We start from the raw sequence: 24,469 nt of genomic DNA, 5'->3' as shown, positions 1-24,469 counted from the left end.
TAATTTGCTCACGGTCACCCATAGGATGTGAAGCCAGGGCTGGCCAACTTCATAGCAGGATCGTCTAACCTCGGCCCCCCTACCTCTCATTGTTTATCGAAAGTTGGAAATGATGCCAGAAGGGCTGTAGGCATAGGGCACAGAGCCTCAGACCATCGTCCCATTTCTGTCTTCTCCTGAACCCGTCTCTGAACTTCATGCTCTGAGTTTATATTTCCAGAAGGGTGTGAACACACACGCAGATGCACTCATTCTGTGGCACAGCCCAGCTGTGGTATCGCCAGCAGCACACACAATGATTAGATGGCACAAGACTTTGTTGAACTCTGGAGGCCCAGCCTCTGGGGGCAGGAGGCCCATCTGTCCTGTCTGGGAACCCCTCCACTGTAGGTAGTCTTGCCAAGGGGATTTAGCACTGCAGGGGCTGGAACCCAGATCTGCAGAGCCCATTAGACCGTTTGGAATTTCTGCTTGTGCTTTGGTTGCATCGCACGCATGCCCGCTTGTGTGTCTTTGCCCCTTGGTCGTTTTAGCTCTGGCTGAGGACACATGGCTGTCTCTAAACCTTATGAAAACATAATCTGTTTAATCTCGTGGAGGACCAGGTTTGTGTCACTGAGAATGGTTACCCTTTAAATGAAATAGAACACAACAACCCTTTGGGGACCAGATAAAACGTTGGAGGGTTTGGGGGGCTTTTTTCTAAGAGAACACATTTTCAGCTGATGAGGCATAATGAACACAGGTGTGGATAAGTCCCCTGCCTGCCCCCGACACCTACATGCCCAGACCCCATCTCTCCCCATATTTTACTTAATGTGAAGGAGAATCAATATTATGCTGAAAAGTCTGAAGGGTACAAAAGCAGGGTTCAAAATGACTGGCCTGGCTGGAGACCCATGGTCCCTGACCCTGCGTGGACGTTGGGGATAAATGACCCTTAACAGCTTCCAGCCCCCCGGACAGCTCTGCAAAAACTCGGCTTTTGCTGTTTTGTTCATTTTCCATTCGCACTGTGTTCATTCCCTCCCCGCTTTATCTCCCACCAGCCACGCTGCTTATTTCCTCTCTGTAGAACCCCACTCTTGGGACCAGGGGAAAACATCCAGAGAGAAGAATCCAGAAAGCGTAGCAGGTGAACTCCAGAGGCACAGCAGCTGTGTCCGCGAGAAAGCTGCTCATCCTCAGCCCTCTGAAGCGCTGTCCACCCCAAACGCGCAAAAGTAAATCAATAAAAAAGCCCAACAGAGAATCAAGTGGTGACTTACAGTGGATTTTGAAGTCCTTGTACTGTCTGTCCTCAATTGCTACCACGTACAATGCTGCCCGGTCTGGAAACATAAGCCCTCCAGGTTTCTGTTGATGAATTGTGGAGAAATGGGTCTCGTAATCTATTCACCTGACAAAGACATCACATTTTTGAACTGCACATAGAGTCACCAGACAGGCACCCCCTTGCCAGTATTTCTCACTCAGCAGACTGTCTGTCACCTTGGCCGGGACTAGGGCTGGGCGGGGAAGCTCAGTTTTGACTTTGGTACATGGGAAAACTCAAGGGGCCGAGGTGGGGTCCATGGGACACATGAGGAGGGGCAAAGGTATGTCCAGTGAGGGATGGTGGAAGATGCTTTAATGTTTGAGCCTGGAGAAGCCAAGGTCAAAAGCACACTGGGCTCTCTGGCAGCCATGCAAGTCCCTAGCACTGGTTGACCAGCATAGACTTTGGACAGCCAAGAATGGGTGTCAATTATACCAAAAGAGGCCAAGGTTAGACCTAAGAAAGCTCATTGTGTCCCCAGAAGCAAATCTAGTTTAAAGAGAGGGGCCTGGAAGCAGTGGCTGTATTCTTCCGAGGCTGCAGGTGGTAGGGTAGGGCAGCAAGGCAGCCAGCAGAGCAGCGGAGGGACAGCTTGCAGCAGGCTCACCAGCCACTTGTCCCTGGCAAAAATGACGGTGTTGAGCATCGATTCATAGAACAGACAGTAGCCCATCCACTCGCTGATGATGATGTCCACCTTCTCCTCGGGCAGTTCCACCTCCTCCACCTTCCCCTTGAAGATGGTGATGACTGGAAAATAAGAACCCCATGGCCACACTTTTGGGGCACCCTGACCGGGAGCCATGAGCACCCCACATCAGGACCCGATCGACCTACAGGTGTCAGCATGGTCCTGATTCTCCTTCTAGGAGGTGGCATATCTCCCCCTTCACCAAGCTAGTTTACCCTAAGAGGATTGAAAACTCTTTGCATGTTCCCCCTAAAACGTATTGAGCAGTTGCTATGTGCCTGGCACGGTGCTAAGCCCAAGACAGGCACCTGTCCTGTCATCATCCAACAAGTCTTTGCAGTAAACACTCTATTCTTAGTCTCCTCTTTAAGGAAACTGAGGCTTAGAGGGGTTAAAGGATGACCGTGCAAACAGAGCCCGGGTCTGATAAGCAGCGAGTCTCACACTTATCGGAGTCCCCACCCCATGTCAGTCTAGCGTGATGATTCAAAACCCACAGCAGGAAGAGAGGCTGCCTCTCCTACCCTTGTATCTGTTCACAGCCCGGGCTTAGCCCCAGGGAGTGCCCATCTAGAGCTGGAGAGGAAGGAAATTTTGGTGTTTTGACAAGAGCATGGGCTTCGCACTCAGGAAACCTGGGTTTAAGTGCTGGATCTTCTCATTACTAGCTGTATGACTTTCCGCAAGTTACTTGACCCAACCGAACTCCAGTTCCCCAGAGAACAAGCAGGGGAAGTGATATCTACATAGTGGGAGGTTGTACTGATGTAATGAAATGTCACAGGTGAGGTGCAGGCTCGCAGTTGGGGCTCTAGAGAAGGCAAGCATTATCTGGCACCGTCTCCTTGGTGACCGGCCGATGGAGAGGTAAAGGGGGTAAGATCGGGACAAAGGCCCTTCTCTCAACGGCCTCTGCTCCTGAGTCCCTTCCAAGACCCATCCCTCTATGGCAGGAGAAACTTCTCAGTTGAGTTTTCGATCATTTGACGTAGACATACACAGAGTTTTAGAATCTCGTTTTGCATTCATTGCTGTAAAGATCAGAGCAGGGCTTCCCTGGTGGCGCAGTGGTTGAGAGTCCACCTGCCGATGCAGGGGACACGGGTTCGTGCCCCGGTCTGGGAAGATCCCACATGCCGCGGAGCGGCTGGGCCCGTGGGCCATGGCCGCTGAGCCTGTGCGTCTGGAGCCTGTGCTCTGCAACGGGAGAGGCCTCAACAGTGAGAGGCCCACATACCGCCAAAAAAAAAAAAAAAAAAAAAAAAAGATCAGAGCAAAAGCTATCTTAGATGCCACTGGCTGTGCAGTTGACACAGGGTGATGTATTGGTTGGCTGGTCCCATCAGAACCTTTCCTCTGGAAGGAAACTCTGTCTGCGCCATCCTCTGAAAAAACCACCCAATGCCTGAGCTTTTCTGGGAAAACTAAACAATGGCCTGTACTCAGGAGTAAAAAACAAAAGAAAACAAAACACCACCTCTGTCCTGAATCTGAGTTTCCTGAAAATTAATGTGGATGACAGACTCCTAGACGGCAAAGGGCACTCAGGTCACCGGCTTTACTCCCCGCCCTCACAGTGGATGGTGCTGGGGTGCCCATCAGCAGTGTCTAATGATGATTAGCTCTCCAGGGCGTGGTGTTTAATCAAAGCTTAATCAGATGAGGCCCCTCTGGAAGGAGTAGGAGTCAGGCATTTGGGGCACAAAGTGGGGTTCTTTTTTTCTTTTCTTTTCCCGCAGATAACTTTAATAAGGCATGGGCTGATGGCTGGTTTGTGGAACTAAAGGTCGAAGAGGGAGGGCATCACGTCTGGCTGGCTCGTGCACTGTTGGATACTTTCCAGCCGAGTGGAGTCCAAGGCGCGGGCCTCCTCTGCAAAGTGGCGGTGTGCCTCGTCGGTCAACTTCCAGAAGCAGGATCGGGGCCGTGTGCTGGTCCCACCCTCCGTGCCGACCGGCACTTTCTCAAAGCTGTCTCGGAACCAGAGATCGTGACGCCCGGTATTCTTCCAGCCTTCAGGAGCCGTCCGGAAAAAGGGGAAATGTTGTCGAGTGAAACTGTAGATCTGTTTCACGTTGAGGCCACAGGGGGAACCGTTTCTTAATGCCAGTGCAATTAGGTGGAAGTAACTGAGAGGGGGCCCGGACCAGAGCCTCCCCTCCTGGCTGTTGGCTTGCCGAAGCCTCTGACTCTGGAGGGGGGCCCTTTTGTGAGGGGACGGGACAGCGGAGCTGTCATCCTGTTCCTCAGCCTCCTCCTCCTCTGTGAGCTCCCAGTTGCTGAGGGAAGAGGCAAACCCCTTCCGAGGGGGATACTGGTCTCTAGAAAGTGGTGGCGACTCCACCACTGTGGCCTCTGGGCATTTGGCAGAGTCTCCTTCTTTTGGGGGAGGCTGAGGGCACTTTGGCCCTGATCACTCCCCGGCTTGCATGGTCCCTCCTGCTTCCTGCGCACAAGCCCTGCCCCTGGGAAGGAAGTGTAGGAAGGGCTAGTCTTCACCAAAGGGCTCGGAAGGGGAGGGGGCTGTCAAAGCTCTGTTCCTCGGGGGCTTGAGACCCAAGGGTGGGAACTCAAGCTAGAGCAGGACCCAGGGTGCAGAAGGATCATCCACAAGGGGACAAAGCACGGGATTGTTGAAAATGCAAATAGAGTACCTAATTTAGTTCTTATTCCGAAAAAGACCTGGCAGATACATGCCGGATCCACCTGCTCCGTCATTTGCATGCAAAGCCTGGTTTGTCTTATTTTTGTAAACATCTGAGAGTGTTTTCTTTCTCTTTGCACATCTCTTGAAGGCTCTTCCGTAATGTCTGCACGTGACTGTGGGGCTACGGGTCGGTCCCTCCTCCTGCATTAATCACGACCTCCCTGAGGCCCAGGAAGATGTCTTCTCCTGCCTCTGGTGCCCCATGGCCTCCACTCTGGGTGCCTAGGACGAGACTCACCCGTGATTCCATAGACAGGACTCCATAGGACCGTGGGAAGCAGAGGTGGACAAGAACTTCTAACCCAGTCCAACAGACAGGAATGTACAGAATATTCCTCGGGTGCCCCCCCAGCGAGAGTGTATGCTGTTCCTGCTCTCTGCACTAGCCCTCCTATCCATTAGCTACTTATCCTGATCAATATGGATACAACAGATGATAGATAGATTGATAGATAGATAGAGACAATAGGTAGATATAGATGATAGATAGATATAGATGATAGATGGATGTAGATGATAGACAGATAGATAGATATAGATGATAGATAGATAGGTGTAGATGATAGATAGATAGATATAGATGATAGGTAGATAGATAGATATAGATGATAGATAGATAGATGTAGATGACAGACAGATAGATATAGATGATAGATAGATAGGTGTAGATGATAGATAGATAGATATAGATGATAGATAGATATAGATGATAGGTAGATAGATGTAGATGATAGATAGATATAGATGATAGATATAGATGATAGATGTAGATGATAGATATAGATGATAGATAGATATAGATGATAGATAGATGTAGATGATAGATAGATATAGATGATAGATATAAAGATAGATGATAGATATAGATGATAGATGTAGATGATAGATATAGATGATAGATATAGATGATAGATGTAGATGATAGATATAGATGATAGATAGATAGATGTAGATGATAGATATAGATGATAGATAGATAGATGTAGATGATAGATGTAGATGATAGATAGATAGATATAGATGATAGATAGATAGATGTAGATGATAGATAGATAGATATAGATGATAGATAGATAGGTGTAGATGATAGGTAGATAGATAGATAGATAGAAGATAGATCATAGGTGCAGTGGATCACAAAACAGCAAAAATCACAGTTTCTGCCTACCAAAGGCAGAAGGAATCAATTAATCCCCTACAATGCTGAACAGCCTGGACCTCTGTCCACTTATCACCCTTCTGCATCCAAATATTTCTGGGAACAGGCATGACCCCCCCTTAACTTGGCTTGTTGAGTAGATGGGCCCTTTGTGAAAGGAAAAATGCACACCTCACTGAGTCCAGCTGTGGCCTGGATCCCAGACCCCTTTCATGCCCTTGTCCAGGTGCCTTTGTGCAGTGCCCAACCTTTACAACCTTACGCTTGGGTCCTGGAGGCAGACGACTTATATTCTCGTTCCATCTGACAAGTAACCTCCATCAAATAGTTCTTCCCCTCTTTTCCTCAATTTCCTTATCGGGGTAAAAAGGGAGAGAGATTGAACCTAGAAATCCCTAAGATACTTTGCAGCTACAACATGCTTTGAGTCTTCAAATATGTATTGAGCGTGTGTAAGGCATTCTGAGAAGTTTGCCAGTGGAGATGGCTGACATCAATGAAGAAACAGTGCCTTCATGTCCGGTCCGACTCTAAATTGCAGCAGTTCCTCAATCCTGATTTTTGAAAAAGAGGCTACATTGTCTCTATGGACCCAAATACAATCAACCCCCTGAATCATCAGGGATATTCTTCCTGTTTTCCATAGTCGCCACTAGCAACCACTGAAACTCCCCGATGTAAGTTTCCAACCTGCAAAATGCTGCCTCTTGTGGTGGGGTTGATGGCAACCAAGTGAGGGCATTGGGTTGTCTCTGAGGCCTGTGTGGGCACATGCAGCCCCGGGCATCTTGTCTCCATGGCAAACCTTTTCAAGGGGGATCTTAGCCACTGATATTTAGGCTCTGATTAGCTACCGGCTGCAGAACCCCACTCCCAATTTGGATCCCACATCATTAAGACTGTGTCAGTTCTCAGGATGGCACTGAGGTCATCCTCTGGAGCTGTGCTTCTATTCCGTAAGGATGATGAAATTTTGTTCAACCAGCTGTGACAGGACCCTGGCTGGTAAATTTTAGAAGGATTTGTCATATGTTACGTGTACAATGGGGACCCATGAACTCTAACCTGGGAGATTTTTCCCCTGTAACTTGAAGTTCTCAAATTAGACACCCAGATATTTTGGGGGGTTGTTTTCAGTGGGATCGTTTTTCTTTTTGTCTTGAGTGATTATTACAGAAATGTAATCACTCTGATTCCTGGTCCCTCATTTGACTTTTTTATTTTTATTTTTTTGTTTTGTTTTTTGTTGTTGTTTGTTTGTTTGTTTTGGGAGGAAAAGGCAACTATATTTTAAAGTAAATTAATGTGATTCCTGTCACCAGTATTAGCGTTTCCTTGGAGACTGAACGTCACGGGGCCGGCGGCTCTCACGGCCCCTTCCTGACCCCCCAGCCGCTGGCTGCTGGTTTCCAGCAAAGCCTTCATCTTTCAGTTTGACTTTAAAAAAAAAAAATCAGCCCAGACCCATCTCCTTTGGGCCCCTACTGTGTCCATCAGAGTCAGCTGACCCCACAGAGCCCGAAGTCATGGTGTCCCCGTTTCAGGCCCCTCCCTGGCTCGCAGAGCAGACCCTGTGCCACAGAAGAGTGGGCATGAGGGTCGTGAGCGTGAGGACAGAGAGCAGGTCACTGGGCCGTGGAGCTGCCCCGATGCCACCACCCCCGCCCCCGTGGCCCCAAAGCCACGTGACCCACACGCCTATCTGGGCGACACAGAGCCGGCTGCACACCCCTCCTGAGGGCCTGACCCCCCTCCAGCCTCTGATCCCCTCCTCTCCGGTGCCTATTTCAGCTTCCAGAACTGAGCAGAGCCCTTGACTGCTCACTGAAACCCTCACCAAGTGGATGGATGGATGGATGAATAAGCAATTTTCAAAAGAGGGCACGGGGTTCAGAGACAAAAGATCTTCCAACTGGTCCTAATTCTGAGAGTAAAACACCAGTAGCGTTTGACTAGCAGCTGGCAGAGTGATTTCACCTATGTTACCTCGATCATCTTCACGGGGACGGGTGTGGTTGGTTTTATTGTTCCATCTGTCTAATGACAGGAGCAGGGTTTGGGACGTCCAGAGGGAAGCCAAGATCTAGCCCTGTCGTGCAGCCTGGTACACGTCACCAGCCTCCCTGAGACCCCTGTCCTGCATCGGCGAGCGTACAGAATCACGACCCTATTACCCACCGCTGTCAGCAGTGTAAACGCTCCCACCGCACCCAGTTCCGGCTCACCCATGACGGCACCGGCAGCAGGGCTGGGAGAGAGTCTCTCGCCGGGCGGTGTGAGTCGGGTCCGGCATGCCTGGGCCACCACCCCATTCAAAGCAGACCCCCAGTTTTCTCAACCACTCCATCCTGTCCTTCCAAAGCGCCATCACTGTTTGTGGTTCTATTGTGATGTTGTGTGTCCACTTGCTTTCCTGTCTGTCCCCTCCCTGAGACAGAAAGCACGATGAGAGCAAAGACCTTGTCTGTGCCGTTCTCTGCCAACTCCCCAGCACCTGGAGCAGGGCCCCGAGGGTGGCTGACAACTCCCCCCCGCCTCCCCTGGAGTGGTGCACAAAACCCAGTCCTGAGATTATTCATGGGCTGCTTCTGATTAGTTAGGAAAGCAGCCATTGCCAGGAGCCATTAGTACAAGTTCATTAAAAACAATTATATCTGATTAATCTCATGCCTTCTTTGGACAGGGCTATTAGTCAAGTTAATGAATGAAGTAATCATAACAATAGCTAACATTGATTAGCTGCTAACTGCACATCGTACACTGTTGTGTTTTACAAAGGGCTGTGCTGAGAGACACTTAACCATTGGGCTCTCCAGGAAAGAGCCCTGATGTGTAGCATCTGCTGATTTCTCCGTGTAAATACTCCCACTGTGGCCAATTTCAAGCCACCAAAATGCCCGCATCCGTTCCGCAAATTCACTGAACATTTAACTACGGGCCCCAGCACGCCGTGATTTTACATACGGTAATTATGTACGGCTCACAATGACCCTCTGTGGTCCGTACCGCTATTATTCCCATTTCACAGAGCCGGAAACGGAGGCACAGGAGGTCAGGTATCCAAGATCACAAGCTGGTCTGCCGGAGCTGAGTGTGAACCGGCCAGAGCTCTTAACCACCGTGCCAGCCTTCCACAGGGGTCTGACAAGGCATCCCCTCCACGGTCTCATGGCGCGGAAGATGACCAATGACTGTGTGGATTCACAGCTGCTCCCCGACTGTATTCAAAGGTGCTGATTCAGAGCTGAACTGGACCAGCCCATGGGAGCTGCCCCACTCCCCCAGGGCTCCTATCAGTGTGTAGATGACACCACACGCAGAGAACAGTGACCCCCGAAGAGTAAGGCTCTGGGGAGTCCAAGCAGTCTGTAAGGAAGGACCAAATCTAACAACACGAGGTTTAATGTGAATGTAAAGTGTGATTCTCAGTCTGGATGCAAAACGGCCGAAGACCGGACACAGGTTAGGAGCTGCTGCTCTGCAGCCACGTGAGGGTAGATTGCAAATCGTGGCTGATGCCAGCTCAGCGCCAGTGTGGCACGGCGTTCCCCGCAGCTGCTAAGCAAGCTGGAGACGTTAGCAGGGAGGCCTCTGGGCCCCTCCAGCCACCTGGCTGGGTCCTTGGGCGGGGTGAGAGGGACACTGAAGCATGGCCAGAGGAGAAGGGGGCTGAAACCAAAGCAAAGTGTGAGGGAACTGGGGGTGTGTCACCTGGATCTGTGGGAGAAGGGCTGCCAGGTGAAAGGGCGCCCCCCTCATTCTCTGGGGTCCCCAAGCAACGACACAGAGCATCGGTCAGGCTGCAGGAAGGCAGGCTCCACCTCAGTGGGAGGAAGTGCTTTGAACAGTCACAGCCCCAGGCGGCTGGTAGTGGGGTCCCCATCAGGGGAATCATCCCAGGACGGGACGGCTGCAAGCATGGAGGGGTGTCACAGGAACGGAGAATTCAAGCATCGTCTATAAGAGGCTTGGGGCGAGTGGCCAGGAATGAGCCAAGTGCAGAACTGTAGGTCCTTCCTACATAGAGGTCCTTCCTTTATGTAAGAAGGACCTACAGTTAATGCTTGTGGTACAAGGCGCCTCACATGTATTATATCTAATCCCCCAGGAGCCCTGCAAGCTGTGCATGGAGGTGTCTCCTCCATGGGGCGCCACTCAGGCCTCTCCATCTATGGCATTGATGCTCCAGGGCAGAAGAAGAGAAACGTCTCAGTCCCTGAGCTCCTCTGTCACCCTTCACAAATGAACCCGCATTCCGAAGCATCCCGGCAGCCCACTGGTCTCCTGGGCAGGGAAAGAGAGGAAATGGGTGGTGTCGGTGCTGAAGTGCAAGAGGATAGTCTGAGCACGTGTGTGGGCCTCTTGGTGGCAGGAGCCACGTGAAGGCTGCACGTCCGCAGGTGGCTGCGTGGAGGTGTGTGTCCGCCTGGGAACAAACCCATCCCGGGAGCCGTACGGAGGTGGAGAGGGAGGGAGATTGATTGATTCTGGGTAGCAGGTATTTTATGTCCTGGGTTGTTATTTATGTCTCTACACCTACGCTCCCGAGACCCACACAATTGGCTGTTGCAGTGTTTCAAAAGCATTTCCATGGAAGCCAAGCTGTCCTCTTTCTAGTACACGTGCCAAGGCAGAGCGAGCTAGGGCCGAGGACAGCGCCCCGGGGGCCTCGCCAGCTCCACCCGCCTGTTGCTACCCCCGGGGAAGAAGAAATAGAGGCGGCTTTGCCTTGAAAAGGCCCTCAGGACCGTGTGAGGAGTAGGACAGACACGGGGCACGGGGGTGGCTATTCACCTGGGAAAACACTTTGTCCCTCCTGGGCCGTCACCTCCTTGGCACAGAATCAAGTGTGAGTCATCAAAATACAGAGCAGGGAACGATTCCCTCCGGGGGTCATGAGGCCGGCTGAGCAAACCAGATGCCACCAGCACATGACAGGCCAGGGGGTATCTGGGGCCCCTTGGAGGGACCTGGCTGGGGCGGGGGCGGCCTGTGTGCAGAGGCAGCCTGGCTGCACCCACCGGAGTCTGAGCCCAGAGACGAGGTGGTCATACGGGGGGCTGCCCAGCATGGGGGTCGGAGCCCAGCACAGGGTGGCAGGTGCGTGGGCAGGAGGTGGTGACAGTGGGCGACTGTTTACATACGGGGACTGACCCACTATGTAAACATATTAAGAAGGATGAGAGCCAGGGTTTCACTGTCAGAGGACGGAACCACATGGAAAAGGGGGAAAGATGAGAGGAAACCCCGAGGTGCTGAATTAGAAGCAGGGGTATCACGTGAAGGCGTCCTGGACAATGTGCATAGATGCAGAAACATGCGTTACATCAATGAGTGTCCACATACGTGACACCACAGACGTGAGCATGTGTGAGCACACACGCAAATTTTTCCCACGGAGGCAGTCTGGGAGCCTCGACACCCTAAAATCAATGGGCACACCTAGCCCCATGTCCTCATTTCTAAAAGCCATTGTCCACTGAGAGGATTCAAGACTCCACAGAGAAATGGCTGATTCCAGAACAGAGACGTGGAAAGTACAAGATGAGCCTGGAACATTTGGGCCCGAAGATAAGAAAGTTCACGCAACGTGAGGGGTTACGTGGACAGGACGTAGAGGCAGCTCCAAGATGCTCCCAGGGACCAGGTCAGGGAGAATTTGAGCATCAGAGTAAAAGTACTGACACTAACAGTGATAACCGATTGAATAAGACAGGCAATTAACGGGGAGGAAGGAAATACTTCCACGGTTCAAAGTACCTCTCCCAGAAAACCTTACTAATCACTCATGAAGGGGGAGGAGGCTGGCAGACGTAACCCAGGCCAGGGATCAAGGCAAACGCCGTCGCAACAGGACACATCTACACTGCGAGGACGCCACCCGGGATGCCACGAGCATGCAGCATCCCATCCGAGGCATCCCTCCAGGACGGGTGACCTGAATCCAGCCGTGAGGAGGTGTCCCACGTCCCCAAACTGAGTGACATCCCACAGGACACTGGCCTGTGGCTGTCAAGCATCAAGGCCAGGAAGGTTAATGGGAGTCTGACAGTTCCAGCTTGAAGGAAACCAGGACAGGACAGCAAAGTGCAGGGGGCGGGTCAGAAGCAAGTCCTCCTGCCGAGAAGGACGCTATGGCATCCAAAGCCCACCTCAGATGGAGCCCGAGCACGAGACCACGACGGCGGTGGAAGCTGGCCTCCCGATTTGGGTGGTTGCCTGTGGCTACGTAGGAAGTGTCCTTGTTTGTAGGAAACACGCACTAACATGTTTAGGGATGGCAGGGCATCGTGTCAACAGCCTGCTCCAAGACTCAGAGGAAAAAACATCTGTATTTGCCCCTTTTCTGTAAATTGGGACTTTCCAAAGGTTCAAAGAAAGAAGAGGAAAAGGAGGAAAGAGAAGAAGGAAGGGGAATAAAAAAATTACAAGAGCTGGAGGCAGAGGAGGGGAGGAGGGACCTCGAGCTGTGAGCCAGAGGGGCCTCTGAGGGGGCTGCGTCTCCCCTCCCGAAGGTCGGGGATTCCTCCCGTTTGGGCGCCCGTCCCCACTCTGCTGTGGCTGCAGGGCCATCACCCTCTGCAGAGGACCGAGGTGAGCCAGGGAGGCTGGCCCACAAGACCCCAAAAGCTGGAAGCGAGAGAGAGATACAGGGCAAGGGGGCTGGACAGACCCCCGAAGGCAGGAATCACTGTGCAAGTGACACCAGGGCAGAAGCGGGGGGGGGGATCCAAATATTCTCTGGAGGCTCCTGAGGGCCCCCAGGGTTGAGACTCAGGAATTCTGAGAGGAATCTGATCCCACAGGTATTTGCACACACCCTCCCCTCCTAAGAGGTTTGAACTTTCACTTTCAGGGTTGGCAGGCACTCCCGGTGCTTCCCTGTCAAACTAAACACACTTGGGGAAAGAGTACAGGAAGGGCAGCCAAGAGCAGAGGCTCTGCCCCAAGTCTCCTAACCTCAGTCTCCACGCCTCTCAAGTGGGGAGAAGCACTTGCGCTATTTCTCAGAGTTGGGGGAGGGAGGTCAGATGAAAACACGAGGACGCCAGGCCCCGTCTCCCTTGTGGAGAAAGAATTGGCCGGTTTTCTTTCTCCATCTTTCTTAGGCAAGTCCAGAGGTCCCCTCTCTGTCCCTTCTGCCCGGGTCAAGGACTTTCCCAACGAGTGTGCAGAGACACCTTGCTCCCCCGAACCAAGCGAGATTGGACACCAAGCCAGAGGTCGGGGCGAGGGGGATGTGAGCCACGTTTCCCCTACCCAGGCTGGAAGGACGCCTGGACTCTGCTCACGGCCCCCTCCACGCTGCTCCTTCCCCGCTATCACTTGCCCACCACCGGCCCTCACTCCCTCATTCCCTCCTCCCCCAGCTTAGCCTCCGTGGTCCATTAATGTGATCAACCACTGGCTCCTCCCTCCCTCCACTGTGTCCCCAGCGGCGCCCAGATCCAGCTGGAACGTGGTCGGGAACAACCACATACCCAGGAGGACAGGGCCCCTGCAGGTCTGTGTCCGCCCATCTCCAGCGGGCGCTGACCCTCCCCCGCACCAGCCCTCCCTCCCTCCCTCTGCAAGACCATCCCATCACGTCTCATCTCCCTCCAAAACCCTCACACCCTCCCCTCCCTATCTCCCGCACCAGCGACGGCCTCTTTCTTCCTTGAGAAAATGGAAGCGACACATCGGGGCTTCCCTCCAGCAGCCCCCCTCCATCGGACCCACACTCCCCACGTCCCCTCCGTTACTGTGGCTCACCTGTCCCTTCTCCAAGAAGAAGAGCCACTCCCCCACCTGTGCTCTGGATCCCACCCCCTCTTACCTTCTCAAAGTCCTTGCTTTTGAATTTACTTTTTCCCAAATCTGCATTTTTTCTGTCTATCTACAGGACAGTGGGATCGTACACACGTTTCCATATCTCCTATCCTTAAAAACCAACTCCCTTCCTTGGCCTCACCTCCCCCTGTCACTACAGTTCCGTTTTTCCATTCCCCCATCACAGCAAAAGGAGTTATTTATAGCCCTTCCTTCAGTCTTTCCTTAACCAACTTTCCCTGGACTTCCATCCCCACCCTCCATCCAGTCTGTGCCTGTTAAGAACCCCAATATCCTCCATCGTCACAATCATCCAACGGTCACGTCTCTGTTCTTATCTTACTTGATCCCTTGGCACCCTCCTCCTTTACTCCTCTTTCCCGAAGGTCCATTGACCTCACTGACTGTATCTTCTCTGCCTCTTGCTGGCCTCTTCTCCTCTGCTTGACCTTCAAATGTTGAAATGCGCTGGAGCTCCATCTTTGGCCCATTTCTCTCCTGTAGCTCTACATTATCCTTGAGGGAACTTGTTCTGGGGCTTTGAATAACATCTATACACTGAAGACCCCCAACCACAGAGCCTGACCCTCCCTGGAACTCCAGATTCATATCCGAGTCTCACTCTACACGTCCACCTGCATCTCCCCAGGGATTGCAAACCTAACCCATGCCAAGGAGAACCCCTGATTTCTTCCACCCTGGCCACACAAGAGGCCTACCCTCCCCCCGGGGCTATGAAATAGTCTCTACCTGCACTCTGATGCCTACAGCCTATCCCAACCCGTTCACCATAGAGAATGCTCCTCCCTTGCTTAAAAGCCTTCAAAAAGTCTTCACCATCCTTAGGAAAAAAGTCCAACCTTGTTTTCCTAGTTTATAAACCCTGAGTGATCTGGCCCCGCTCGGCACAGGGCCTGGGGACTAAATCTCATCCCGCTGACTGATGGGAGATACAGAAATTCTTCTGATTGGGGACCCTCGCGGGGGTGAGTCTGTTCAAGACGGGTCCCAGAGGGAGGGGCCAGGGATGTCACGAACACGTGGGAAAGGAGTGAGGAGAGGAAGGGAAGGGAACGCACATATCTTTATACTCAGACTCCAGCTCCAAGAAGGTCCCACTCCCAAGGGCAACCTACTTGCCAAGACAGCCCCATCAGCAGCAGGGGCTGTGGCGTGAGAGGACTGCGTTTCTCCAAAGGAAGAGCCTGGGGTCTGGGGGGGTGCCACTAGGTGGATGTCAAGAGAGGTAGGGGTAGGGTTCGCGGAGAGAGAAGAGGTGGAGGAATGGCTGCCATTTTGCAAAACTCAACAGATGCCTACGGCTGGGGGCCAGGAAGAGGGCTTGGAAAGGAAGGATTTAGCCTCAGGCTGGGCTCACTGGAGGCTGAGCTGGGACAGACGTGCCCTTGGCTGACCTGGCAGGGATCGGGACCCTCGGAGCCCTGTGGGCACGGCCCTACTAACAGGGCCTCAGCTGGCCTCCACGTTTCCAAGGCCAAGCGCTCTTAGGTCAGTCTCTGCCACCCAGACAAGGAAGTGCAAGTCCCCTCACTCCCTTCCATCCACGGGAAATCACGCAGAGGTAAGGCTTACTGTTGTCCAAGTGGTTGGCCTTAATGATCTTCTCTGAGTAGTCAGAAATACTGGAGCATTCAATCTAGAAAGGACACAGAGCAAAGGAGGAAGAATCACCGGATGTCCAGGGCCAGTTTAACAGAGGGAGGGGCAGAGGTCTGGAGGGGTGTGGTGACCTGCCCACAGCTGCACGGCTACTTCGTGGCAGATGAAAACCTAACCCGCGGTCCTCCCGACTCACAGGCCAGTGGCTCTTCCACTGGTCTGCCTTTGCCCCACCATGGAGGGCCCAGTCTCTGAGCTGGGAGATCTGGGAGGGGCTGGCAGGCCTCACTCTCCTGGCACAGTCGCTGCCCTCCCGGGAGAGGGGGTGGGAGGCAGCGACCCCCAGAGTGGCTGTGAGCCTCCCTGAGGTCATCCTCCCACCCCCAGCCCTCCCTGGTTAAACGGCACGGTCCACAAGAAGGACCATCTGAAAATGGCAAGTCAGGGCCTCAGGGCATCTTAAGATCCTTCCCCACCCCATGGGCAGACATCTGTTAACTCTCATTCCTTCCGCAGTCTCCACCTATGAAAGAATTGGTTCTTTTGAATCTAGAAGTCTTTCCAGGCTCCCCAAATCTCCTAAGCAAAGGGCCAAGGTATTTGAGAAATTCGCTGACCATCCACTGAGAGCAGGACCTTGTGGGAACAGCAGACCAAGCCCCAGCCTGGGGATAGGAGGCCTGGTCCAGGCGGGGAGGCCAGGTTGCTGGAAACAGAGGGCCAGCTGCCAAGACCTACGGCTGGAGCCCCGCACCTGGAAGAGAAGGACGGGCAGCCCTGCCTTGCCCGGTTCAGCCCTGGGCTCCCGTCTGATTCTGGAGCTGAGCTGGGGCCTCAGAGACACCCTGGGAGGGAGGGTGGGGCGTTACAGGGGCGTATGTCCTGCCCTGAGGCTCTGTGAGCGCCTTGGAAGGGGAGTCGGTCCCTTGGCCAGAAGACCCCATCCTGGAGGGGAGGCCCTGTGAAGGAAGGAAGGCTGGCCGGTGGGGATGGACAGTACGGTGAAGAGCGCAGGACTTGACTTTGGGTGTCCGGGCTGGACCCGTACCCTCAACACGCACCTCAGGTGACTACATCATAGCTTTCCCAGTCAAGGCTACAATAGAGGTGTCTGGAGACAGCTCAGGTGTCCCAGAGACCCCCTCCAGCCAAGGCCCCGATACCTTCCGGGTCAGGCATGGAGGAGGATGTTGTCCCTGCCAGGAGCTTAGGGACAGGCACTGATGGGGGAACACGGGGACTTGGAGGGCTCTAGTCAACCGGGAGCCAGGGTGTCTCAGGACAGGCTGCAGGATGACCGAGCTAATGAAGCCCCACTGAAAGCTCCCGGCCAGCCTCTGCGTTGGGCTGTCCTGTGCACGTGCTGTGTGTTGTTTGACTGCAGTGTGCCTTGAATTTTGATCAAGATGAATTCCCATTTTCCAGCCCTAGACCCACTGCTTTTTTCAAATGTCAGTCAGAAGCTCAGAGCTCTTCTTTTTCAGTTTCTTCCCGGCTCCGGACCCTCCCAGCACCCCGTCCTCAGGCTGTGTGCAGCTGCATTGTGGGAGCCTTCCCAGAAGGTCCACCACTACCACCTCTAGCTGGAGAGGTAGCAGTAGCCAGAACAGCAGAAGTAAATCTACCAACTTGCCTTTAAAGAACAGAGAAAGAAGACCGTCTTGTTACCACCTAGGGCCCCAACTATACTCATAAATACTGAGCATCTGACGTACGCCAGGCGCCATTCTAAGCACTTGACTTATGTATTAAAATCACTCACTCCTCATAGTCACCCCGTGGGCAAGGTACTCTAATTATGCCCATTTTATAGATGGGGAAACCGAGGTACAGGAGAGAAGTGAATTGTCCAGATCACACTTCTCGGGAGTGGAATAGTGGAGATTCCAACCACAGCTCACAGGTGTAGCCACCCTGCCCTGCCACCACAGCCCACAGTAGGGCTAAGGACTCTAAGGTAATGATGACACCAAAATGGCTTCAGAAAAGTCAAAAGTCCTCCACAAATGTCAGCTCTTCCAGGACAAGACCAGGAGCAATGCCCAGGTGACAGGGAGCCAGGGAGCTTGCCCACCTCCTGAGAGCTATGTCTGACGTCCTCCTGGAGGGTGTGACCCCAGCAAGGAAGCGTCCCCGCAGAGGCCAGGGGAGGGAGTGGCACGCTCACCCCAAACACCTTCTTGGCCCCTGCTTTGGCAGCAAACATGGAGAGGATCCCAGTGCCGCTCCCCACGTCCAGCACGACCTTGTCCTTGAACACGTGCTTGTTGTGATACATGGAATTCCGGTAAGTGAGCGTCCGCACCTCGTCCTTCAGCATCTCCTGTATGGAAGGAAAGGTAGAGCTGATGTATTCAGGGCACCTGGGTGCACACCGGCCAGGTCATGGGCCCAGGGCTGTCCCGACAAATTCCTCAGGGACCTCAGTTCTGTCATGAGGCAGAACCACGGAAGAGTACAGCTGCGCCAGGGGCTCCCTGCATCAGTACACACAACGTCCTAAAACTCTGCCCCTTACAAGGCGAACGAGCGCCTCGTACCATTAAAGGAGAAACTCACGTCCAGACCTGGGAAAGCTCCAACTCAACAAAGACCCAAAGAAAGGAGCAATACAAACACAGCATGAGAGATTTAAGTTAGACCTGAGGCAGAACTGTCTGCCATTGTGAGAGAACTGTCGTGAAACGGGTTATTAAAGGAGGCTGTGTGTGTGTCCTTTTTCTATGTGCTTGTTTTTAAGAATAGAAAACATGTGTTTTTATCCACTATTATTTACGTGCTTTGTAATAAGAGAGGAACTCGATGACCCTTTGCTACGGTCTCCAACCCAAGGAGAACACGATTTATCTGTGTATGATGGTGAGGCGGGGATCTTCGTCCATTAAAGATATCAGCCAAATGTTTCACAGAACTAGACCAAAAAATTTCAAAATTTGTTTGGAAAAACAAAAGACCCCGAATAGCCAAAGCAATCTTGAGAACGAAAAACGGAGCCGGAGGAATCAGGCTTCCTGACTTCAGACTATACTACAAAGCTACAGTAATCAAGACAGTGTGGTACTGGCACAAAAACAGAAAGCTAGATCAATGGAACAGGATAGAAAGCCCAGAGATAAACCCACGCACATAGGGTCAACTTATCTTTGATAAAGGAGGCAGGAATGTACAGTGGAGAAAGGACAGCCTCTTCAATAAGTGGTGCTGGGAAAACTGGACAGGGACATGTAAAAGTATGAGATTAGATCATTCCCTAACACCATACACAAAAATAAGCTCAAAATGGATTAAAGACCTAAATGTAAGGCCAGAAACTATCAAACTCTCAGAGGAAAACATAGGCAGAACACTCTATGACATAAATCACAGCAAGATCCTTTTGGACCCACCTCCTAGAGAAATGGAAATAAAAACAAAGATAAACAAATGGGACCTAATGAAACTTCAAAGCTTTTGCACAGCAAAGGAAACCATAAAGAAGACCAAAAGAAAACCTCAGAATGGGAGAAAATATTTGCAAATGAAGCAACTGACAAAGGATTAATCTCCAAAATTTATAAACAGCTCATGCAGCTCAATAGCAAAAAAACAAACAACCCAATCCAAAAATGGGCAGAAGACTTAAATAGGCATTTCTCCAAAGAAGATATACAGACTGCCAACAAACACATGAAAGAATGCTCAACATCATTAATCATTAGAGAAATGCAAATCAAAACTACAATGAGATATCATCTCACACCAGTCAGAATGGCCATCATCAAGAAATCTAGAAACAATAAATGCTGGAGAGGGTGTGGTGAAAAGGGAACACTCTTGCACTGCTGGTGGGAATGTGAATTGGTACAGCCACTATGGAGAACAGTATGGAGGTTCCTTAAAAAACTAAAAATAGAACTACCATATGATCCAGCAATCCCACTACTAGGCATATACCCTGAGAAAACCATAATTCCAAAAGAGACATGTACCAAAATGTTCATTGCAGCTCTATTCACAATAGCCCGGAGCTGGAAACAACCTAAGTGTCCATCATCGGATGAATGGATAAAGAAGATGTGGCACATATATACAATGGAATATTACTCAGCCATAAAAAGAAACGAAACTGAGCTATTTGTAATGAGGTGGATAGACCTAGAGTCTGTCATACAGAGTGAAGTAAGTCAGAAAGAGAAAGACACATACTGTATGCTAACACATATATATGGAATCTAAAAAAAAAATGTCATGAAGAACCTAGGGGTAAAACGGGAATAAAGACACAGACCTACTTGAGAATGGACTTGAGGATATGGGGAGGGGGAAGGGTAAGCTGTGACAAAGCGAAAGAGAGGCATGGACATATATACACTACCAAACGTAAGGTAGATAGATAGTGGGAAGCAGCCGCAGAGCACAGGGAGATCAGCTCGGTGCTTTGTGACCGCCTGGAGGGATGGGATGGGGAGGGTGGGAGGGAGGGAGATGCATGAGGGAAGGGATGTGGGAACAGATGTATATGTATGACTGATTCACTTTGTTATAAAGCAGAAACTAATAAAAAAAAAAGATATCAGCCAACTCTCTGACTAATCAATAGTACTGGGATTTTTAGTATAATTTTTAATGTAACTTGCATAGAATAAAAAGCACAGATTTTAAATATATGGCTAACCATACACCTGTGTAACCACCATAATCAAGATATAGAACATTTCCATCATTCCAGACCTTTCATGCCCCTGTGCAGGTAATCCTCTCCCCCATTCCAGACAACCAAAGATCTAATTTCTGTCTCAAAGATTCCTTCTGCCAGTTCCAGAATTTCATATAAACGGAATCATACAGTATGTACACTTTTGTGTCCAACTTCTTCTACTCAAAATTTCTGAGATTTCATTCATTTTATTGCATGTATCCAAGGTTGCTGTTGTTGTTGTTGACCAGTATTCCATTGTATGAACATATCACGTGTTCACATCCATTCAGGTGATGATGGATATTTGGATTGCTGAGAATAAAGCTGTTACGAACATTCTTGTTTAAGTATTTTTGAGAATACAGACATCCCCGACTTACAGTGGTTTTTCACGAGATATTCAATACTTCATTATAAAGTAGCCTTTGTGTTAGATGACTTTGCCCAAGTGTAGGCTGATGTAAGTGTTCTGAGCACACTTAAGGTAGGCGAGGCTTAGCTGTGATGATCAGTAGGTCAGGTGTATTCAATGCATTTTCAACTTAACATATTTTCAACTTACAATGGGTTTATGAGGGCGTAACCCCACTGTAAGTTGAGGAAGATTTGTATATCTTTTCATTTCTCTTGGGTAAATACCTAGAAGTGGGTTTGCTGGGTCTTAGGGGAGGTGTTTAATTTCATCAGAAATTGCCAAACAGTTTTTCAAAATAGTTGTCTTTTTATGATCCAGAGTTCAAGTTTCTTCATATGCTGGCCACTTAGTCTTATTAATTTTTTTACATGTTAGTCATTCTAGTGGATATGCACTGCTACTGCACTGCAACTTTAATTTCATTTCCCTGATGGCTACTGATGCAGATAATTTTTTCATGATTTTATTGACTATTCATATATATCTTTTGTAAATTATCTGTTTTGTCCTTTTTTTTTCTTTTGAGCGATTTATCTTTTCCTTGGTGAATTGTAGGAGTTTCTATATTCTGGAAACAAATCCTTTGTTAGATATACATGTTATGAATACCTTCTCCCAATCCGTGATTTGCCTTTTCATTTTCTCAATCTTGTCTTTTGAAATGTAGTTTTTAATTTTGATAAAGACCAGTATTTTGGTTTTTTTCTTTTATGATTAGAATTTTGTCTGTCCTGCCTAATCTTTGCCTACCCCAAGGTCACAAAGATATCCTCCTATGTTTTCTTCTAGAAGTTTTATAGTTGTGCCTTTTAGTTTTAGGTTTTTGATTCACATTAAATTAATTTTATATATGGTATAAGTATATATGTATATACGTATGTATATGGTATAAGGTGTGTGAGTTCATTTTTTTCATACAAATGGATGGTTCAAGCACCATTTGCTGAATAGACTATCATCTTCCCCACTGAATTAACTTGCCACCTTTGTCAGAAAACCAATTGGCTATATATAGATGGGCTTTTTGATCTGTTCCATTAATATATCAATTTAACTGTCATTTAACTACTGTAGCTTTGTATTAACTTTGAAACAAAGTACTGCATGTAAATCCTCCAAGTTAGTTCTCCTTTTACAAGATTATTTTGGCTTTTCTGCATCCTTTGCATTTCCATACACATTTTAGAACCAACTTATTAATTCATACAGAACAGCCTCCTGGAGTTGACTGGAATTGCATTGAATCTATAGATCTATTTGGAGAGAATTAACCCCTTAGCAATACTGAGTCTTACAACCCAAAACACTAAAATAGCTCTCCCTTTAGTTAGGTTTTCTTTAATTTCTCTCTGCAATGTTTTATAGATTTCAGTGTAGAGGCCTTGTATTTCTTTCATTAGATTTATTCTTAACTATTTTATTTTATGATGCCTTATAGTATTGTAAAAGATATGTTTAAAATTTCATTTTCCAATCGTTTTATGTTAGTATGTACCTTGACCTTATATGTTGCAGCCTTGCTCACCTCACATATTAATTCTAGTAGGATTTATCTGTAGATACCTTTTTTTCTCTTTTCTTTTTTTTCTGGCCACACTTCATGGCTTGAGGCATCTTAGTTCCCCAACCTGGGATTGAACCCGGGCCCTCGGCGGTGAAAGCGCCAGGTCCTAACCACTGGACCACCAGGGAATTCCCTAGATTCCTTTATTTTTCTTTGTAAAAAATATGATCACTTGTGAATGAAGACAACTTTATTTCTTTTTTTCCTACTTTATATGCTTTTTATTTCTTGTTCTTTCTTCTTGCTTTATTGCACTTGCAAAGGTTACCATGCAGTAAAACGCTGAAGAGAACACACACCCTTCTTTTGTTCCAGTGATATATAAATATCACCACTGAGTATGATTTTGGCTGTGAGCTTTCCATAAATGTCTTTTATCAGATCGGAAAAGTGTTCTTGTATTTCTAATTTGCTGAGAGCTTTTTATCATGAATTGGTGTTGAATTCTGTCACATGCTTTTTATACATTTCTTGAAATTGTATATGACTTTTCTCCTTTGCTCTTTAATATGTTGAACTCCATAGATCAGTTTCATATGTTGAACCAACATTTTTTCATGATGTATTATCCTTTATAATATTGCTTGATTTTATTTATAAATATTTTGTTGCAGATTTTTGTATCTGTATTTGTGAGGGACATTGACCTGTAATTTTCTGTTACCTTCTCTGTCAAAGTTCTGCTGGGTTCATCACACAAATTAGGAAGTGTTCTCTCCTCATTTGTTTTCTGAAAAAGTTAGCATGAGATTGATGTTTTTCTTCAATGTCTAATGAAATTCACCAGTAAAACCATCTGGGTCTGGAGTTTTTTTTGTGGGAAAATTTTAAAGTATGAATTTCATTTATTTAATAGAGTACTATTTTAGTTTTCTATGCATACTTACATCAGGTTTAACAAGGTATATTTCCAAGGAATTTATCCATTTCGGTTGAGTTGTCAAATTTATGGGTATAACATTGTCATAATATTCTCTAGTCACCTGTCAGATGTCTATATGATCTGTAATGATGTCCTTGCCTTCATGTATGATATTATAATGTTTGTTTTCTCTCTTCTTTCTTGATCAGTCTAGCTAAATGTTATTAAATTAATTAGTCTTTTCAAAGCCAACTTTTTGCTTTGTTGGTTTTCTCTAATATTTGATTTCTACTTCATTGATTTCTGCTCTCATCTTTATTATTTCCTTCCTTCAACTTAGGCTTTATTTGCTCTTCTTTCTCTACCTTTGTAAGGTGGAAGCTCTGATCATTAGTTTTGTACATTTCTTTTTGTCTAATGGAAGCACTTAAAGCTATAAATTTCCGGGGCTTCCCTGATGGCACAGTGGTTAAGAATCTGCCTGCCAATGCAGGGGAAATGGGTTCGAGCCCTGGTCTGGGAAGATCCTACAGGCTGCCAAGCAACAAGGCCCATGCGCCACAACTACTGAGCCTACACTCTAGAGCCCACAAGCCACAACTACTGAGCCCACTCACCACAACTACTGAAGCCCATGTGCTAGAGCCCATGCTCTGCAACAAGAAAAGCCACTGCGATGAGAAGCCCACGCACCGCAATGAAGAGTAGCCCCCGCTCGCCGCAACTAGAGAAAGCCCACACGTAGCAATGAAGACCCAATGCAGCCAAAAATAAATACATAAATACATAAATAAATAATTTTTAAAAAGCTATAAATTTCCCTCTAAAGATTGCTTTAACTGCATTCCACAAATTCTCATGTGTTGTATGTCTTAGTCACTTCAGTTGCTACAACAAATTACCATACAGTGGGTGACTTAAACATGTATGTCTCACAGTTCTGGAGAATGGGAAGTCCAAGATCAAGGTGCCAGCAGATCCAGTGTCTGGTGAGGACTTACTTCCTGGTTTGCCTTCTTGTATCCTCACGTGATGGAGAGCAGAGTGAGGACGCAAAGCCTCTTATAAGGGCATTAATGCCATTCACAAAGGCTCCACCCTCATGACCTAATTGCCTCCCCAAAGCCTCACCTTCTAATACCATCACATGGGGAGTTAGGATTTCAACACATGAGTCTTGGGGGGGAGGGTGGACACACAAACATCAGATCCACAGCACTGTGCTTTCACTATCATTCAGTTGAGAATATTTTCTAATTTCTCTTGTGATTTCTTCTCTGACCCTGTTCTCAGTTGCTGCCTAATTTCCAAATATTTGGAGATTTTCTAGATAATTTACTGTTTACTGGTTTCTAAATTAATTCCATTATGACCAAAAAAGCATACTCTACATGATTTCAGTCTTTTGAAACTTAATTGAGATGTGTTTATGGGCCAGCATATGATCTATCTTAGTGAATGTTTCCATGTGCACTTAAAAAGAATGTATATTCTGTACCCTGGGGATGCAATGTTGTATAAATGCCTCCTACGTTGGGTTGTTTGATGGTGTTGTTCAGATTTTCTACACCCTTACTGTTTTTTGTGTGTGTATCTGTTCTATCAATCACCAAGAAAGAAGTGTTCAAAAATCTTCAACAGTG

The 24,469-nt window shown here is 48.7% G+C and overlaps 2 protein-coding genes across 2 annotated transcripts in view; both read right to left on the bottom strand.

Moving 5' to 3' along the window:
- PRMT8 (protein arginine methyltransferase 8) overlaps window positions 1–24,469 on the bottom strand; it is a gene marked incomplete at its 3' end in the record, with an annotated part of 81,417 nt that overhangs the window by 20,014 nt on the left and 36,934 nt on the right. Inside the window, exons 3-6 of the mRNA XM_081249122.1 lie at window positions 17,475–17,630; window positions 15,281–15,344; window positions 1,926–2,068; window positions 1,269–1,356 (exon numbers count right to left, since the gene is read on the bottom strand). Of these exons, the coding sequence (XP_081105248.1) occupies window positions 1,269–1,356; window positions 1,926–2,068; window positions 15,281–15,344; window positions 17,475–17,630 (451 nt within the window). The remainder of the gene's footprint in view (window positions 1–1,268; window positions 1,357–1,925; window positions 2,069–15,280; window positions 15,345–17,474; window positions 17,631–24,469) is intronic.
- Window positions 3,790–7,300, bottom strand: LOC308625150 (forkhead box protein R1-like; the record flags this gene model as incomplete). The annotated part of the gene is made up of 2 exons (XM_081249101.1): window positions 3,790–4,385; window positions 7,195–7,300. The coding sequence occupies 2 exons, from the start codon at window positions 7,298–7,300 to the stop codon at window positions 3,790–3,792; spliced, it is 702 nt and encodes a 233-aa protein (XP_081105227.1).

The sequence above is a fragment of the Mesoplodon bidens genome (genome assembly GCF_964165515.1).
Source record: "Mesoplodon bidens genome assembly, chromosome: 11".
Taxonomy (NCBI): domain Eukaryota; kingdom Metazoa; phylum Chordata; class Mammalia; order Artiodactyla; family Ziphiidae; genus Mesoplodon; species Mesoplodon bidens.
The sequence above is the reverse complement of the archived record's forward strand: the minus strand, read 5'-3'. Positions and strand labels throughout refer to the sequence as shown.